Below are 19015 nucleotides of genomic sequence, written 5' to 3'. Positions count from 1 at the left end.
GTTATCACTCACCTCAAGCTAGATATCCTGGAGTGCAAAGTCAAGTGGGCCTTAGGAAGCATCACTATGAACAAAGCTAGTGGGGGTGATGAAATTCCAGCTGAGCAGTTTCAAATCCTAAAAGATGCTGTGAAAGTGCTGCACTTAGTATGCCAACAAATCTGGAAAACTCAGCAGTGGCCACAGGACTGGAAAAAGTCATTCCAGTCCCAAAGAAAGACAATGCCAAAGAATGTTTAAACTACTGCACAGTTGCACTCATCTCACACACTAGCAAAGTAATGCTCAAAATTCTCCAAGTTAGGCTTCAACAGTACATGAACCAAGAACTTCCAGATGTTCAGGCTGAATTTAGGAAAGGTAGAGGAACCAAAGATCAAATTGCCAACATCTGCTGGATCATAGAAACAGCAAGAACATTCCAGAAAAACACCTACTTCTGCTTTATTGACTATGCCAAAGCCTTTGACTGTGGATCACAACAAACTGTGGAAAATTCTTCAAAAGACAGGAATACCAGACCACCTGACCTGCCTCCTGAGAAACCTGTATGCAGGTCAGGAAGCAACAGTTAGAACTGGACATGGAATAATAGACTGGTTCAAAATTGGGAAAGGAGTACGACAAGGCTGTATATTGTCACACTGCTTATTTAACTTATATGCAGAGTACATCATGTGAAATGCCACCTGGAGGAAGCACCAGCTGGAATCAAGATTGCCGAGAGAAATATCAATAACCTCAGATATGCAGATGATACCACCTTTATGACAGAAAGTGAAGGAGAACTAGAGAGCCTCTTGATGAAAGTTGAAAGAGGAGTGAAAAAGCTGGCTTAAAACTCAACATTCAGAAAACTAAGATCATGGCATCTGGTCCCATCACTTCATGGCAAATAGATAGGGAAACAATGGAAACAGTGACAGACTTTATTGTTTTGGGCTCCAAAATTACCGTGGATGGTGACTGCAGCCATGAAATTAAAAGACATTTGCTCCTTGGAAGAAAAGCCATAACAAAGCTAGACAGCGTATTAAAAAGCAGAGACATTACTTTACCGACAAACGGTCGTCTAATCAAAGCTATGGTTTTTCCAGTAGTCATGTATGGATGAGAGAGTTGGACCATAAAAAAAGCAGTGAAGAATTGATGCTTTTGAACTGTGGTGTTGGAGAAGACTCTTGAGAGTCTCTTGGACAGCGAGAAGATCAAACCAGTCAATCGTAAAGGATATCAGTCCTGAATATTCATTGGACAGATGAATATTCATTGGACTAATGCTAAAGCTGAAGCTCTAGTACTTGGCCATCTGATGTGAAAAACTGTCTCAGTGGAAAATACCCTGATGCTGGGAAAGATTGAAGGTGGGAGGAGAAGGGGACGACAGAGGATGAGATGGTTGAATGGCACCACCGACTTGATGGACATGAGTTTGAGCAAGCTCCTGGAGTTGGTGATTGATGGCAAGTCTGGCATGCTGCAGTTCCTGGGGTTGCTAAGAGTCTGACACTATTGAGCGACTGAACTTAACTGAATTCCCTATACCCATTTTGCAAATTTCGAAACTTTTTAAATTGTTACTCTAGAAATAACATTAATCTTTATATTAATACTTTCCCAGGAGTTGTAAGACCTCCATTTACCTTTCCTAATTTTCATTCCAAATATATTATTAAACCCCAGAAAAATATTGCTTCATATAGTCAGTGCACATTTAGAAATGGCTGTACATGCATTTACTACTTTCTTTTTTCTTCAATTTTTATAATTAGTATCATTTTCCATTTATCAGCCACCCTCTGGTATTTCCTTTATGTAGATTTGTTGCAGGTGGCAGATTCTTTGCATATTTAAAAATATCTGTATTGCACCTTCATTCATGAATGATTTTGCTGGTTATAGAATTCTAGCTTGGCGTTTGCTTTCAGCACTTTTAAGATAACATTCCACTGTCTTTTGTCTTCAGATTTGAGAATTCAGCTGTTGGTATGTTGCTCCTTTGAAGACAATTTGTCTCTTTTCTCTTTGTCTCTTCAGTTTTGCTTTCATTTGTTAAGGAATGAATTTCCTCATTTTCTTACTGGGGTTCTTGAATCTATGGAGTAATATCTTTGATCAGTTATGGGAAATTCTAATCTCTTTGTCTCTTTAGATACAGCTTTTCCTTTCCTCATAGGACTCTGGATGTCTGTTTGTAAAAAGAAATTTATTTATTTATTTATGGCTGTACTGAGTCTTCGTTGCTGCATGGGCTTTTCTCTAGTTGTGGCAAATGGGGCCTACCCCCTAGTTGCGGTGTGTGGGCTTCTCATTGTGGTGGCTTCTCTCATTGCAGAGCATGGGCTCTAGGGCTTGAGGGTTTCAGTATTTGCAGCTTGTGGGCTCAGTAGTTGTGGCTTCTGGGCTCTAGAGCATAGGCTTAATAGTTGTGATGCATGGGTTTAGTTACTGTACCACATGTGGGATCTTCCCAGATTGGGGAGTGAACCCATGTCTCCTGTATTGGCAGGCAGATTCTTTACCACTGAGCCACCAGGGAAGCCCCTGATTGGATGTATATTAAATTGTCTCACTCCACCTTGTAGTTTCTCTCTTAACTTTCCACATTTTTGCCTCTATTTGCTGCCTTCTTGATTATTTTTATGATTTATGCTTCAGTTCACTAATTCTCATACTGTTATCTATTTTTTGTTAAACCTTTAAGGTCTCAATTGTGATTATTGTGATTTTTCAGTCCTAATGTTTCATACTCTTTTTAAAAATCTTTAAGGTTTTTTTTTTTTAATTTAATATTTCTAGCTATTGGTCAGTTTTCAGCCTTGGCCTTTATTTCTTTGGACATTAAGCAACTATTAAACAGAATTATTCTAGGTTCTTGTGTTTGAAAATTCCAATGTCTGACATCTTTAGCAGTCTGTTTCTATTGTTCTTTCTGCTGGGATAAGTTCAGTGTACCCCGTTTCTTTGCTCAGTTTTGTTTGTTTGACCGTGTATTTGAAAAATGATTTATGGGAATAATTTGTCAAGGCCTTCATCAGGATCTCTTGTAAAAGATGAATAAAAGCTCAACATGTAAGTGGGCAGAAATGCTTACTATCATAATGTTTATTAGACTGTTGAAGTTATACATGAATATATATTCAGTAACGTGTAGAGAGTTCAACTTTTCTAGTTCAGCTTCATGCATAATTCATTAAAAGATTATAAATATTTTTAGGTAATTTTTTTCTGATGAAATATTTAATCAGTCTCCTGTGAGATATCACAGATTATTTACTGTTAATCCAGTTTTGTAATTCTTCATAGTTAAGATGAGCATGATTTGAACAGTTATTCTTAGCTCTGTAAACTTAGTTCTTTCTGATAATTTTATTTATTTAACTATTGGATTGGGGGAGGAATTTCACTTATATATTGATAGAGATGTAAGAACTTATCTACAGAGGGAATGTCAGTTGATATCTTCACCAGTTTGATTTGCAGGTAGTTGGTATTACAAGAACTATGTATTATTTCCTTAACAAATAATTGTCAGGAACTTCTTGAAGGAAGTAACCAAAGGATACCAGAAATATGAACTCATCAAGGGAGATAATCTAAAAGGAAAGGGTTCAAATTCCAGTAGTATAGTATCATACTGTTTTTAAACTATTACATCAAATATAGGACTTGAGATAGTTATGTTTGTTCAGTGGCTCTAACTCTGTGCTGTAATCCTTTGGAGAGTTTTTAGTAATATGTATTGTTGCCTAGGCTCACTCCTAGGCGATTCCAAAATGTGGCCAGGATTAAGAACCACACCTTTAATAGATCAGTATGTGGAGGAATTTAATGAACTAGTATTGAGCAGTAATTTTCAAATTATTGATATGTTCCTTTAAAATATCACAGTACTACTTCCTGAAGGAGGCAGACTGGACAACGTTAAGCCCTTCTTCAGCCACAGCAGTTTGTTTTATATGCTTGTTGTTCTGTCACTCAGTTGTGTCCGACTCTTTGCAACCCCATGGACTGCGGCATGCCAGGCAGGCTTCCCTGTCCTTCACTCTCTCCCAGAGTTTGCTCAAACTCATGTCCATTGAGTAGATGAGGCCATCCAGCCTTCTCATCCTCTGTTGCCCCCTTCTCCCTCTGCCATCAATCTTTCCCAGCATCAGGGTCTTTTCCAGTGAGTTGTCTCTTTGCTTCAGTTCAGTTCAGTTCAGTTCAGTCGCTGAGTCATGTCTGACTCTTTGTGACCCCATGGACTGCAGCATGCCAGGCTTCCCTGTCCATCACCAACTCCCAGAGCTTGCTCAAACTCTTGTCCATCTAGTCGGTAATGCCATCCAATCATCTCATCCTCTTTCGTCCCCTTCTCCTCCTGCCTTCAGCCTTCAGTCTTTCCTAGTATCAGGGTCTTTTCAAATGAGTCAGTTCTTTGTATCACGTGGCTGAAGTATTGGAGTTTCAGCTTTAGCATCAGTCCTTCCAATGAATATTCAGGGTTGATTTCCTTTAGGATTGATGGGTTTGATCTCCTTGCTGTCCAAGGGACTCCAAAGAGTCTTCTCCAGCACCACAGTTCAAAAGCATCAATTCTTCCACGTTCAGCCTTCTTTATGGTCCAAGTTTCACATGCATACATGACTACAGGAAAAACCATAGCTTTGACTGTGCAGACCTTTGTCAGCAAAGTGATGCCTTTTCTTTTTAAGAAGCTGTCTGTGTTTGTCATAGCCTTTCTGTGAGTTCATTTATGGTTTTTTTTGTTAAATGTGTATCCTTGATTTAAAAAATTTTTATTAACTTTAGCTGGCTCTGAGATGAGTTGGTTGTTAGATTCTCCTTAGTTTTTCAGTTATATGACAGGCTAGATAACTTGAAAACTCTGGAATCAAAAGGTCCTTTTAAGTAAATAGCATAGATTAGTTTGCAAGGAAGTAAAGAGAATTCCACTGGGCAAAACCAAGGAAATCTGAAAATAATACCTGTTAGTTTGAACTGACTCTGGAGCTACTCTGAAAAAATTTGCCAATCTGGGTAATGTATTAATTAGCTTATTTTGCTTGACAAACCACCCCCAAATTACTGACATAATTACCTATTTAGCTAGTAATTCTGTGGCTTAGTGATTTGTGCTGGGCTTCATTGGGCAGTTCTCATCTTAGGTGAACTCAGTTGATCAGTTGATGGTCTGGATAGGGGCTGGGTAGTCTGTGGGGTCTTTAGCTGGGTTGGCTTATCTCTGCTCCAGATTGTATATTATCCTTCAAGCTAACCTTAAGTATGCTCATAGTAGTATAGCAGGGTTCCAAAAGAGAGAGGAAAGAATGCAGAGCCACCTGTTAGGCTTAGGGTCACCTCATGCACTGTCATTTCTGCTTCATTCTGTTCAAAGCACGCCATAGGCCAGAGACCAGTTTTAAGACATGGAGAAATAGATTCCTCATCTTGATGGGAACCCCTACAAAAGTCATGTTGCAAGGGTAATGGGTATAGGGAATGGAATAACTTCAGCAGTTTTTATAAGCAATATACCACAGATGGCAAGGGAATTTGGAATAGGAAGTAGGACCGAAGAAGTGGTATAGGTGGTAGTGAGGCCTGCGAAACCATCTCCTCCCAGTAAAGCCACCTCATGGGATGAGTCCACAGTGAAATATTCTCTTGCTAGTTTAAGGAAACTTTTCTGGCCTTGGCTTAGTCTCTTGTTTGAATCTTCCCTCAGAATTTATAACCACAAGACTGTCCTGAAGTAGGCTTGGGATTTATCAGAATAGTCCTGAATTGAAGTATACGTATTATGTTTTACAATGTATTAAGGGTTTTAAATGAAGTAACTGTCTGCATGATTTGAAAAGAAGAACTAGAAATGGGATAAAACATAGTCATTAAATTTTTAAATTCAGTGGATAATGGAAACAGCAGGTTGGACATACTGCTAAAGAGTAAAGTAATAATATGGAAAACAAATCTAGGGAAATTAGTCACAAGGGATATGGATATTTAGGAGAAGTTAGAAGACTGTTAGAGTGTTGGGAAGATAAAACATTTGTCTAATATTATCAAGAAGAACATTGAATACATGGGAGAGAGACAGTATTTACAGAAATAACATAAGAATTTGCCAGACTTGATTGAATCCATGAAACTTTGAGGAACACAACACCTGAGCTGGATGATCACCTTAGCCCATTCCTAAATATATGGTGATGAAGCATCAGAGGGAGTTGGACAGATTCAGGATTAGTGGGTTTTCGCTAGCTTCAGTTTTGTAATTTCTTAGGTTTGTAATTTGTTTGCTTCCACTCTGGTACCTCTAGAGAAATCTGAGTGTGTATACATAAGAATCAGTTTCTTTTGAAGAAAGGAAACATTGTCTTACCATACGTTTTTATATGTACCAGTCTTCTGCCCAGTTCTTACCCTAAAGCTTTTGAGTGATACCCACATGGTGTAGGCCTTTAGAGACTACAGCTTTAAGCCAGAACCTGAGTGAGAAGGTGGTTGGCTGATTTCCTTGGACAGCAGTTAGATGCTGCCTCTAGAGCTGAATCATATAGTGTAAGAGATATCAGTACAGAGCTGGGCCTTTTTAAATTTGGACATTTGTGGGAATTTTCTGGACCATGCTTAAGCAGTCTACCTGTGTGGTACAGAATTCATTCAGTATAGAATAAGGCTATTAATAAAAATTTGTACAGAAAACTTGAAAACTCTAATGGTCTTATTAACTTATTTTTGAAGAGAAAAATTATACCAGTAATATTCACCATGCTTTTCTAAATGTAAATTATTTTTATATTTACATGAAAGGTAACATTAAGTCTGAGGTTTTCTGTCATTTTACTCTAGGCAGCACACTTCTGCTTTTGTTCCTTCATCAGGACGAATTTATTCTTTTGGACTTGGTGGTAATGGACAGCTAGGAACTGGTTCAACAAGCAACAGGAAAAGTCCTTTCACTGTGAAAGGAAACTGGTTTCCTTATAATGGGCAGTGTCCACCAGATTTTGGTAAGTTCTTTTATATTAAAGCTTTGCAGCACATGCTAAAACTGTTGTTAAAATGTTGCTCTTAAGAGGTGAACTTTTCTACATTTGAAATGAAAGAATTCCAAGATGCATTGTTAGGAAAAATAGCAAGATACAGAATACTATATACTGTGGTTTAGTTTATTTATATTTGCTTGTATATGCATAAGGAAACAAGATAAATAAAATAATGAAAGTGGTTTCAGAGGGTGGAAACCGAATGGTGATTAGAAACCAGTGGGAGGGAAATATTTTTAGTTTTTTATTTTGATTATGGTAAAATACACTTCACAAAGTTTATGAACTTAACCATTTTTAAAGCACTCAGTTCAGTATTGTTAAGTACATTTACATCGTTGTGCAGCTACCTCCAGAGCTCATTGCATCTTGCAAAACTAAAACTCCTTGTTCATTAAACAACAGTTCTCCATTCACTCTTCCCACTAGCGGGCAGTCATTCTGCATTCTGTCTCTCAGAATTTGACTTGACTCATTACCTCATAATGCTTCCCAGGTAGCTCACATGTTAAAGAATCTGCCTACAATGCAGGAGACCTGGTTTGATTCCTGGGTTGGGAGGATCCCCTGGAGAAGGAAGTGGCAACCCACTCCAGTATTCTTACCTGGAGAATCCCATGGACAGAGGAGCCTGGCAGCCTATAGTCCATGGGGTCACAAAGACTTGGACAATACTGAGCAACTAACACTTTAAATTTCACCTCATAAGTGGAATCATGCAGTATTTGCCTTTTTGTGATTGGCCTATTTTATCAACTTACCATTAATGTCCTTAAAGTTCCTCCGTGTCACAGCATGAATGTTAATAGTAAGGTTATTAACAGCATGTGTGTATAGACTACATTTTGTTTATCTACTAATTGCTGATGGACATTGGGATTGTTTCTACCTTTCGACAGCTGTGAATAGCGCTATAAACATGGGCATATGAATCTCTCTTTAAGATGCTTCTTTCAGTTCTTTTGGGTATATGCGAGAAACAGTTACTTTAACAGTCTTGGGTATATATGAGACTTTAACATATATAACCTTGTCTATTTCTCTGAAATTTGAACATATGTATATATTACTTATTGAAAATATTAAACTTTAAAATTTGCTTTTATATCCCACTGTGTTAGACAAATGTATAATTTATATTGTTACTCTTTCAATAGATCTGGATATCTTTTCATTGATATTAATTTACTACTAAAAAATTTGAAGTACTCAAATGCTGTTTTCTCATTCACTTCTTTGACAAGCTGCAACCAAAATGTACTTTTTAAAATACTTTCTTTACCATCCTGAACTGTACCTCAGAATTGTTTTTTATTTATGTTATCTATACTTGATTTTCTTTGGGATTTTTCTCTGAGCTGTGGGACTTGAGACTATTTAGTGATGAACCTGCCATGAAGATTGACATTTGAAAGATCCAAAACTTTTTAATATGAATTACCTTTGAAGATTTTTTTTTGTAGCTGAAAGGTTATCTCAGTTATATTCTTATTTAACAAAGGTCAGAATATGATTCTGTTTTTTTCTTCTTTTTGTTTGATTTTGTGTTAGAATATGGCTTAACTTTCTTCCAGTCATTCTTTGGTTTGTAACCTGCATTTATTTTAATAGTATCGTTCTTTTTCTTATGTCCTTAGGAACATGTTGGTGTTTCATCATATCAGTTTCTTCCAAAAGGCACTGTTAATAACCTAAAAAAGAGATTTTGTCATTTAAAGCAGCATGGGTATTGTAAGGAATCATGTATTTCTGTTCATAAAGTTCAGTCACCTAGAGGTGCATTTTGTTGCCTTTAAAACTGCATACTTTGAGATTATTTGTATTAAAGTGGGAAAGGAAATAGAATTCTAAAGGTAGTCATTATTGCTGCTGTTTAGTCTCATTACTCACAGTAGCCAAAAGGTATAAACAATTCATTTGTCCATCAACAGATGAATAGATAGATAAATATGGAATATGCATGTAATTGAGTATTACTCATATAGAGGAATAAGATTTTGGTACATGCCACAGCATGGAAGAACCTTTAAAACATTATTATGCTAAGTGAAAGAATCCTGACACAAAAGGACAAATATTGTATGATCCCTCTTATATGAGGTACCTAGAACACATTTATAGAGAATGAGAGAACCGTGGTTACCAGATGCTTGAGAGAGGGGAGAATGAGGACTTCTTTAATGGGTACAAAGTTTTTGTTTGGGATGATAAAGTATTCTGGAGATGAATAATGATAATGGTTGCATAACACTGTGAATTTACTTAATGCCAGAAATTAACACTTTAAAGTGCTTAAAACAGTAAAATTTTCTACTGTGTGTATTTTACCACAATTTATGGCTGATAATTACTTTGTACTGTACTAAAACTGTGTAGGATAGAAACTAATTAAATGTGAATTTTATTTACTCAGCCCCTCTAGAAGATAACTCTGTTGTCCCTACCATAAATCACATTTTTAGCATAAACTATCTGATATGGTCTCAAGGCCACAGGTAAACAAATACACTCTTAATAGGATATGCCCAAGACTTTGAGACTCTCTCCTTGGAACTGGGCAAAGGGTAAACCTTTCTTTAGAATGTGTATGCTAGGGCGGCTGTAATAAAATACCACAAACTTGTTTGCTTGAGCAGTATGAATTTATTGATTTCACAGTGCTCACGGCTTGAAGTTCAAGATCAGGGTGTTGGCAGTGTTGCTTCCTTCTGAGGGCTGTGAGAGTTCCATGTGTCTCTTAGCTTTTGGTGGTTTGCTGGCAGTCTTTGGTATTCCTTGGCTAGTAGTTTCTGCCTTCATTCTCTCTGTGTGCTTATGTGTGTCCAAATTTTGCCCTTTTATAAGGACACCAGTCATTTTGTATTAGTGGACCACCCTACTCAAATATGACTTCAGTTTAAGTAATTACATTTGCAGTGACCCTATTTCTGAATAAGGTCACTTTCTGAAGCCTCTGGGAGTTAGGACTTCAAACATAAGAATTTGCGGAGAACACAGTTCTTTCCATGACAATGTCCCAGACCTGACAAAGTAATCTTTTACTGGGCCTGAAGCATCATAAGCATTGGCTCCATAAGTAAAGCCAACTTTATTCCTTAAAATGACTTGTATCTGATTCAATAGCCATCATTCTCAAATATGACATTTCAGGTAAGCCTTTAGTTATATAATTGATTGTTCAACCAGTTATGAAAGAAGTACAAACTAGTGAAAAGGGGAACATACTCTTACTGAACCCACGCAGACAGCAACATTACTATCAAAAGAAGGGAAACCTAGTATGTTTGAATTCTCATTGAATTTTGGGGATCAGCAAGAATCAGATACAATTTTTTAGTTGACGTACTATATTTTATTTCAGGTATATATTACAGATGATCGCCACAGTAACTGTAGTTAAACATCTATCACCATAGTTAAATTTTTTTTTCTTGTTATGAAACTAAGATTTACTCTCTACCGAGTTTAAAATATGACTGGAAATTTGTACCTTTTGAGCCCCAGTCAGAGGTGGCTAGGGATAGGGGCAGACACAATGGATAAAGGGGCTCAAAAGATACAAATTTCCAGTCATATTTGAAACTTGCTAAGAGAATAAATCTTAACAGTTTCATAATAGTTTTGTAACTGGTGATAAATGTTAACTAGACTTACTGTGGTGATCGTTTGCAATATATACAACCACTAATCTGTTCTCTGTACCTATGAGCTTGTTTTCAGTTGGTGGTGGTTTGTTTTTTAGATGCCATGTGTAAGCAGTGTTTATTTTTTATTTTTCTGACTTATTTCGCTTAGCATAATACCCTTTGGAATCATTTGTGTTGTCACAAATGGCAATATTTCCCTTTTTATGGCTAATATTCCATTGCATGTATATGGCTGTGTATATATTATTTGTGTGTGTATGAGATGTATACACAGCTCATATTTTCTTTATCCATTCATCCATCACTGGAAACGTAGGTTGTTTCCATATTTTGGCTATTGTAAAATGAACATGGTGATACATACATCTTTTCAAATTGGTGTTTTTGTTTTACCCAGAAGTAGAATTTCTGGATCATATGGTAGTTCTATTTTTAATTTCTTGAAGAACCTCCATACTGTTTCCATAGTGGCTGTACCAATTAACTTTCCCACTAGCAGTACATGAGGCTTTCCTTTTCTCCACATCTTCACTAACATTTGTTGTTTCTTGTCTTTTGGATAATAGCCAATCTAACAGGTTGATATTTTGGTGTGATTTGCGTTTCCCTGATGATTAATGATGCTGAGTATCTTTTCATTTGCCTGTTGACCTTCTGTATGCCTTCTTTGGAAGAATGTTGGTTCAGGTCTTCTGCCTATTTTTTTTTTTAACCAGGCTGTTTGTTTTCTTAATGTTGAATAATATGAACTGTTTATGTATTTTGACTATTAACTCCTTATTGGCCATATCATTTGCAAATGTTTCTGCCATCTAATAGGTCTTTTTGTTATGTCAGTGGTTTCCCTTGCTGTGCAAAAGCTTTTAAGTCTAATTAAGTCCCATTTATTTTCACTTTTGTTTCCTTGCCTTAGGAGACAGATCCAAAAAATGTTGCTGTGATTTATGTCTAAGAGTGATCTGCCTGTTCTCTTCTAGTTTTATGGTTTCTGATCTTAATGTTTTGGTCTTTAATCCATGATGATGATTCCCTTTGCTCTGTAGAAATTTTTTAGTCTTGTATGCAGTCCTATTGCTTATTTTTGCTTTTGTACGTTTACTTTTTGGTCAAATTCAAACAGTCATCCTCAAGACTGATGTCAAGGAGCTTGCTGCCTGTGTTTTCTTCTAAGAGTTTTCTGGTTTAGGTCATACATTCAAATCTTTAGTGTTTTGAGGTGGTTTTTGTGTGTGGTATAAGATAGTGGTTCAGTTTCATTCTTTTGCATGTGGCTGTCCAATTTCCCCAGCACTATTCGTTGAAAAGACTGTCCTTCTCCATTGTGTGGGGCTTCCCAGGTGGCGCTAGCAGTAAAGAACCCACCTGGCAATGCAGGAGACATAAAGAGATGTGGGTTTGATCCCTGGGTAGGGAAGATCCCCTGGAGGAGGGCCTGGCAACCCACTCCAGTATTCTTGCCTGGAGAATTCCATGGACAGAGGAGCCTGATATGCACACATGGGGTGTCAGAAGAGTCAGGCATGACTGAAGTGACTTAGCATGCCCTATTATGTATTCTTGGCTCCTTTATCTTAAATAAACTGCTCATATGCGCTTTGGTTTATTTCTGGGCTGTCTATTCTGTTCCAGTGATCCATGTCTTATTATTAATGCCAATACCATACCATTTTGATTATTGTAGTGTTGTAATATAGTTCAACCCTGCCCTCACTCTTTGTTGTCTCTCAAACCTTTGTTAATGTCCAGGAAGTCTGTCCTATTTTTAGTGGCTCCCAGTTGAGTATATGCTGAGACCTGTCAGTTTCTCAAAGGGGAAAGTTTCAAGTACCTAGATTCAGGCTGATTGGATGCCAGACTCTTAGGCAGCATCTTTTAAGTAAACAAATATATATCGTCCTGTGGGACTGCAAGTGAAAGTCACAGTGGCTGGCAGAACCAGGCAACCTAGAGATGTTTCCTGGGCAGCAGCTGTGTAAATCAGGGCCCCATTAAAGGTACAGGCTTCCTTTGCAGGAGAGTCTAGCAACTTAAAGCAAGATAGAAGGAAAGTGTAGAGATGGCATCCACCAGCTTCTGTTCCCAGAGATCACCTCAGTAGGTTGCTAAAGCTCCAGGACAAGCTTGAAGGCCTTTTCACAGAAAACTGGGGAATGTTTCCACTGGCTGTTCATGCTGTGCTAGCCAGCCAAGAACTGTTTCTCCAGTTGTTAAAATCCCATGGGATCCAGGATACAAACCCAGCTGTCCACCAGAACCAGGCAATGAAGGGGAATCATTAAGTGATAGCCACAATGGGATTACCAGATGGGAATACAGGCTCCCCTGTGGAAGATACAGATGCTCTGGAGTGTAGTAGAGGGACAGCATATAGATAAGGCTCTACTTCTGAGATTTCTGAGAAAATTACAGTAGGCCTTTAGATATGGATTTAATTAGAAGCCTTCCTCCTAGCCCAAAGCTGTATTAGGTAAACTAATACACCTTTTTTATAAAAATATTAGACACCTCCGTCTGTTGCTTCTTGCTGTGCCCTGGGGTGGTAGTCAGTTAAGAAGTCTTTCTCCATTGATTATAGTCTTGTGGGACCCTAGAGCCATAAGCCCACTGGACCCCCAGAGTTGGGTGATCTAGAGGTGTTCGCTAGATGGCTGCTGCAAAAATCAGGGCACTAGGTGAGGATATAAGCTCCTTTCTGGGAAATACTGGCAAGCTGAAGTGAGAAGAGAAACTTTTTTAACATTTCATTTCAGCCTACCAAAGCAGAGTTTACAAAATTAATGTGAATTAGATTACTTTAGAAGAAGGAGAAATGACTCTCTGTAAGGGAGATCCAGAAAACAGAAAATTAAAATGAAGTTAAACATTATAGATCTTGGATTGTCAGTTTCGTAAAGTGGCTTATCAGCTTAAAAAGAATATATGAGAAATCCCACCTGTGCCCAGGTGTCTGCTTGACATATAAATGATTTAAAATACCAGGTACAGTCCTTTTCACAGGACTCTGAGATTATCCTTATTTGTCGATAGTACAGACTCTGGCCTGTAGCTTATAGAAAAGCTTTCAGACAAGCGTGAGAGTAAAACAAAAACTATTCAGTAGATGACAGTGGCTTAGAATAACTGTTGCTTATTTATTACTGGTAATTGTCAAGTGGAAGGATATGATGAGGATCCATAATAAGAATAAATTTAACAGGGAAATTTGTGTCTGTTGTATCTGTGACAGACAGAGCACATTACAGGCATATTTTGGAGATACTGCCGTTTGATTCCAGAACACCTCTATTAAGTGAGTCAGATAAATATTTTGGTTTCTTGGTACATATAAAAGTTATGTTTACATTATCCTGTAGTCTATTAAATGTACTGTAGCATTAGTTCTTTAAAAAATATATGTATCTTAATTCAAAATATTTTATTACTAAAAAATGCTAACCATTGTCTGATAATAAAAATCATTAATTTGTAAATGCCACAATATCTGTAAAGCACAGTAAAGTGAGTTATGCCTGTATTCCAAAAAGGTTTTTAAACAAGAATGTTTCTAATGATGATGGTTAAGCCTGTTTACAAAGAAGTCAGTGATTGTTACATCTGATTTATAAAGATGAATAAATATGACTTTTTATAGACGAAGAAAGCCTTGAGTTACAACATGATAAGCCTGAGACCTGATGCCAGAAATAACACCAAGAGGATCAAGTAAAGAGACTCAGTAAATCAGGGGTCGAGTTTAGACATCTATATTTTTGTAGAACCCGGCTTGAAAATCACTGGCCTAGAAGATAGATGTAAATAAAAATGAAAGTTCGGTAATAAGTGAAGTTAGAACTGATGCCACTTACCACTGGAACTTTCATAAATACAGGAAAACTTGACAAAACTATTCATGAGTTTTGAATACTGTTTCCCCAAAGCAGTGACATTACTGAATCTCCATGGACTTCTTATAAGACAAACACTTTTTACAATTTATTAATTGATGAAATTTTTATATTATGTTTACCATGTAAATTAGAAAAATTTATAATAATTGCATTTTGAAATATTTTTATTAGTTTAGAGAAGTAAACATTTTATATTTAAATTTACCATATAAATTTAACCAACTCTTAACAATAGTAACACATCAAATCAGCGTAATTATTTCTAGCATCTCTTTTTATATGTTGAAATGGCAGATCTCTGTGATTCTCCATAGCCTCTCTGGGAAATCTCAAAGGAATTTTCACTAACACATATAAAGTATCTGGAAGTTCTGTTTTTCTATGTTTAGGATCTGATTTGGTGAAGTGTGTTAGGTTGCTAAGACTGCCAAAATACCACAGACTGGGTGGCTTAAACAGCAGAAATTGATTTTCTCAGTTTTGGAAGCCAGAAGTCTACGATTACCCTGTCAGCAGGTGTGGTTTCTTCTGAAACCTCTCTCCTTGGCTTGCAAACGGCTACCTTCTTACTGTATGATTGTGTGTTTGTGTGTATGTATTTTGCTGGCGTTTCTTCTTGTTCTTATAAAGGCAGCAGGAATGTTGGGTTAGGACACCTTCCTAACAGTCTCATTTTTCTTTAATCACCTTTCTAAAGGCCCTGTCTCTGAATGCAGCCATATTCTGAGGTACTGGGGCTCAGAGCTTCAACATATGAATTTGAGCAGGGGACACAGTTCAGCCCATAACAGGAAGACAGAAATCAAAAAAGTTGTGAGAAAAGATAGGAACACTTTATTAAAAGATGTAACCTTTGATGCTTGAGAAATAATACTTAGTTACCTGTTTTACTGAAGTGAGATTAAAACATTTCAAAATAAATGTAAATGGTAATATGATTGAAAAGATCTTTAGCTTCTTCATAAGTGAGGAGTCTTGATTCTTTTTTTCCCCTTAAATAATGAAAGGCAATAAAATTGATACGTAGTATAGAAAGTTTTTCTAGTAAGATGCAGAATTTTTGCGCTTGGCAGATTACACAAAAGTAAAGAACAACATATAGGTGAAGGCACGGGAGCACACCCTTAAAATTGAAGTGGACTTTGCTAAGATTTTAACATACTGAAAACCTTTTTCACAGTCAAGTATAAACCGAGGCAGATGAAATTCACTTAGCATGCTGTGTCTTCAGTTATGCTCTTCCATGTTGTGGACAAGCTGATAGTTTTTCAAGGGCAAGTGGTATTGTCTCAGAGGGTCCCTGAGGTTAAAATGACTTTCATATTAGTACTAAATGTTGTCAGTGTTAATATGCAGTGCTTTTGTTCTTGTTCATTTTCAAATAAATCAATGAGTGTTTTTTAAATCTCTTAATTTTCAGTTCTGGTATGGTATATATTAGTGCTTTTAAGCTCTTTGGGATTCTGAATAAGTCCTAAGAGTGCAAAGGGATTCAGAGATCATCAAAAGCTACTTTTCCTTGTAAATCAAAGGCACATAGATAGTTGTATCTCTGTCAGTATTGCTCCTAAATAGTATGCTTTACAGAATTGTAAATAGCTCAGAGACACCTTTTAGGTAGCTATGTTTCCGAAAAGGGCCCTAAACAAGACTCAGTAAATGGGGAAGGAAGTTCAGGAGAGCCTATTTCAGAGTCTTCTCAGTTTTTCCTGACAATGTATTTTGTAGGGAGTAAGGAGAAGGTGAACTAGCCCTCCTAAATATGACAATGTATATATAAAACTGTAACAGTTAAATCAGATTATTGGTAAAACAGACATTCAGATTATTATAGTTTAAGGGAAATCGTGGGGAGGGAGAGGAGGATCCATGTATTGGCATTGTATATAGGTTTTGTTCCAGGTTCAAACTGCAGTTGATTGGCAGTTGCTCTTGGAGGTATAGGAAGGACCTTATGAAGTGGAAGTTATGAGAAAGGCTTAGAGAACACTTGGGGTGGAGAGGAGTGCCAAAGTTGTTGAGGGTTGTATGTTATAGGTAGAAGAGGTATAGTGTCTCTTTATAACTTTAAAACGAGGGCATCACTAATAAATATGTGGAGAAGGGGTAAGAATTACTCAACACATGAGAATTGGTAGCAAAATGTCAGTTTAGATCCTAAACTAACAATATATTCTAAAGGAAATTATAGATGGATTAAAGTTAAATATAAAAAGGTTCTTAAGATAATTCTGTAATTTGAGGCTGGGAAAAACCTTTCTTAGCATTATGGCAATGAAACACGTCATAAAGAATAAAACAAATACATTTGATTTAATGGAAAAAGAAATCTGAGTTGAAATTAAATAATTTAGGAAAAATGTTTGTAACAGATAAAACCTGAGGTAGTTGCCAAAGTACTCATACATATTGGTGTGAAAAATAGTAAGATACCTAGTAAATAGGACAAACATTTAGACGTGTAATAGATAAAGGTAGTTAATGGAAATTCCCAGTGAGGAAATCCAGGTTACTAAGAAACATGTAAAAATTATAATCAAAGAGAAATGCAAATTCAAAAGGCCAAGCAATAGTAAATAAGTGGAAAAGAACAAGCATTAATCTTTCCTATTACAGGGCAATGTGGTGGATAAGGGGACGCTAATGGTCCAACCATAAGATGAGGAAGTAATATTAGTGTATCATTTTTCAGCCCACAATGAATTAATGGTCTGTGGGTGTCAGTGGTTACTAACATCACAAAAAGGAACACAACCATACATTATGTGCTTCCTGATGAAGAATAGCCCTGTCCACTACCATGTAATAATTTTGTCAGAATAATTGAGTAATTAATCTAATGAAATCCTCTCTAGATCCAACTACTAATTTACAGAAATATACGGAAGACTGAGGAAAATACTAGGAGAATCCTCAAGGATATAATCACCAAAATCCAATCTGCAGGAAGCTGCGTAGGACAAATGACTAGGTTCCACAGACGTTTTTAGAGTTGTAATTAAAAGAAAATTAAGGAAAATAATTTTTGGTGACCTATTCACAGCCCCCAGAAACCTATTCATGTACTATAGTTTATCCATTTACTTGATGATTATTTAAAGAGGGCAGAATCACCTTTTAGAAACAAATGAATAACATCCTGCTCAGTGTTTTGAAGAAAGTACATGACTTCATGTGGACTTGGGAAGATGATGTAGAGAAAGATTTTAAGTTGAATGATTGGTTTATTTAATATTTTAAATTTACCCTTTTAATTTGTTCTTTAAAATATTTGGCCTTAGAACATTCTTGTTGTGGAAAATTTGGTCATTAATGTTCTGATCTCTGAAGCTCTTATTATTGGTATTTTCTAAGCTAGGTAATTTTTATATATTAAACATTTACTCAGTGTTTTTACAAATAAAACATTGTGGTTAATAGTAGGGAATGATCCAGATATGATCCCTTCCTTAAGAATTTGTAATTCTGTAGCAGTGATGGTCACAAATAATACAGGTGAAGAATTAGTCTAGTCAGCTGAAGAGTGGAGGGTCAGGAGTAGGAACACAGAAATGGATTATGTTTGGAAATAACTAGACTTAAGTTGGGCTTCCCTGGTGGTTCAATGGTAAAGAACCCACCTGCAAGTGTAGGAGACCAGGAAACGTGGGTTCAATCCCTGGGTTGGGGAGATTCCCCTGGAGGAGGAAATGGCAACCCACTCCAGTATTCTTGTCTGGGAAATCCTATGGAAAGAGGAGCCTGGTGGTCTGTGATCCATAGGGTTGCATAAGAGTTGGACATGACTTAGAGACCGAACAACAACAGCAACAAAGCCTTAAGTTACATACATTGTGATGCTATAGTGTTTTGGCATGTGATACTTATAAATACTAGTCTAGTGGTATTTTTGTTAATACTATAGATAGTTTTTCCATTTTGAGATGAAGAGAAAGAGGAAGAGGCTTTAAATGTCTTTTTGAAAAGGGACTTTATTGTTTCTTCTTTTATTTCTACTAAATTTGTTTATTAATATTTATATTTTTGGACCTGATTTGGATGTTATTGATAGTTTCTAATAAAGAGCTGTGTGTGTCACTTTACTTTTGTATAGCTTTGTTGAGAGAGAAAATAATTTTGCATTACTCAAGATATAACATACACTGATACTTGTTTCTTGTTTGTTTTCATTCTTTTTAAAATGAATGTTCCTTTTTTTTTTTGGCCACGTCCCACACAGCTTGCAGGATCTTAGTTACCCAACCAGGGATTGAACTCTGGGCCACAGCAATGAGAATGCTGAGTCCTGACCACACCAGGGAATTCCCCAAAATGAATATTCTTACTTTTTATTTTCTTCTGAGCTATCTTTTATACCTTTGATTCAGTTTTTACACCATCATCAGTTTAAAATATATTGAGATAATAAAGATCTAGATTAAAAAATGTCATTGTTTGACATGCAGAT

The 19015-nt window shown here is 36.6% G+C and overlaps 1 protein-coding gene across 7 annotated transcripts in view; it reads left to right on the top strand.

The window, feature by feature from the left end:
- The window catches only part of HERC4 (HECT and RLD domain containing E3 ubiquitin protein ligase 4), a 127608-nt gene that overhangs the window by 58678 nt on the left and 49915 nt on the right, over window positions 1-19015 (top strand). For all 7 annotated transcript variants that reach the window (XM_027530872.1, XM_027530875.1, XM_027530873.1 and 4 more), the window contains exon 8: window positions 6838-6998. In XM_027530872.1, the coding sequence (XP_027386673.1) occupies window positions 6838-6998 (161 nt within the window). The remainder of the gene's footprint in view (window positions 1-6837; window positions 6999-19015) is intronic.

The sequence above is a fragment of the Bos indicus x Bos taurus genome, chromosome 28, assembly GCF_003369695.1.
Source record: "Bos indicus x Bos taurus breed Angus x Brahman F1 hybrid chromosome 28, Bos_hybrid_MaternalHap_v2.0, whole genome shotgun sequence".
NCBI lineage: Eukaryota > Metazoa > Chordata > Mammalia > Artiodactyla > Bovidae > Bos > Bos indicus x Bos taurus.
The sequence above is the reverse complement of the archived record's forward strand: the minus strand, read 5'-3'. Positions and strand labels throughout refer to the sequence as shown.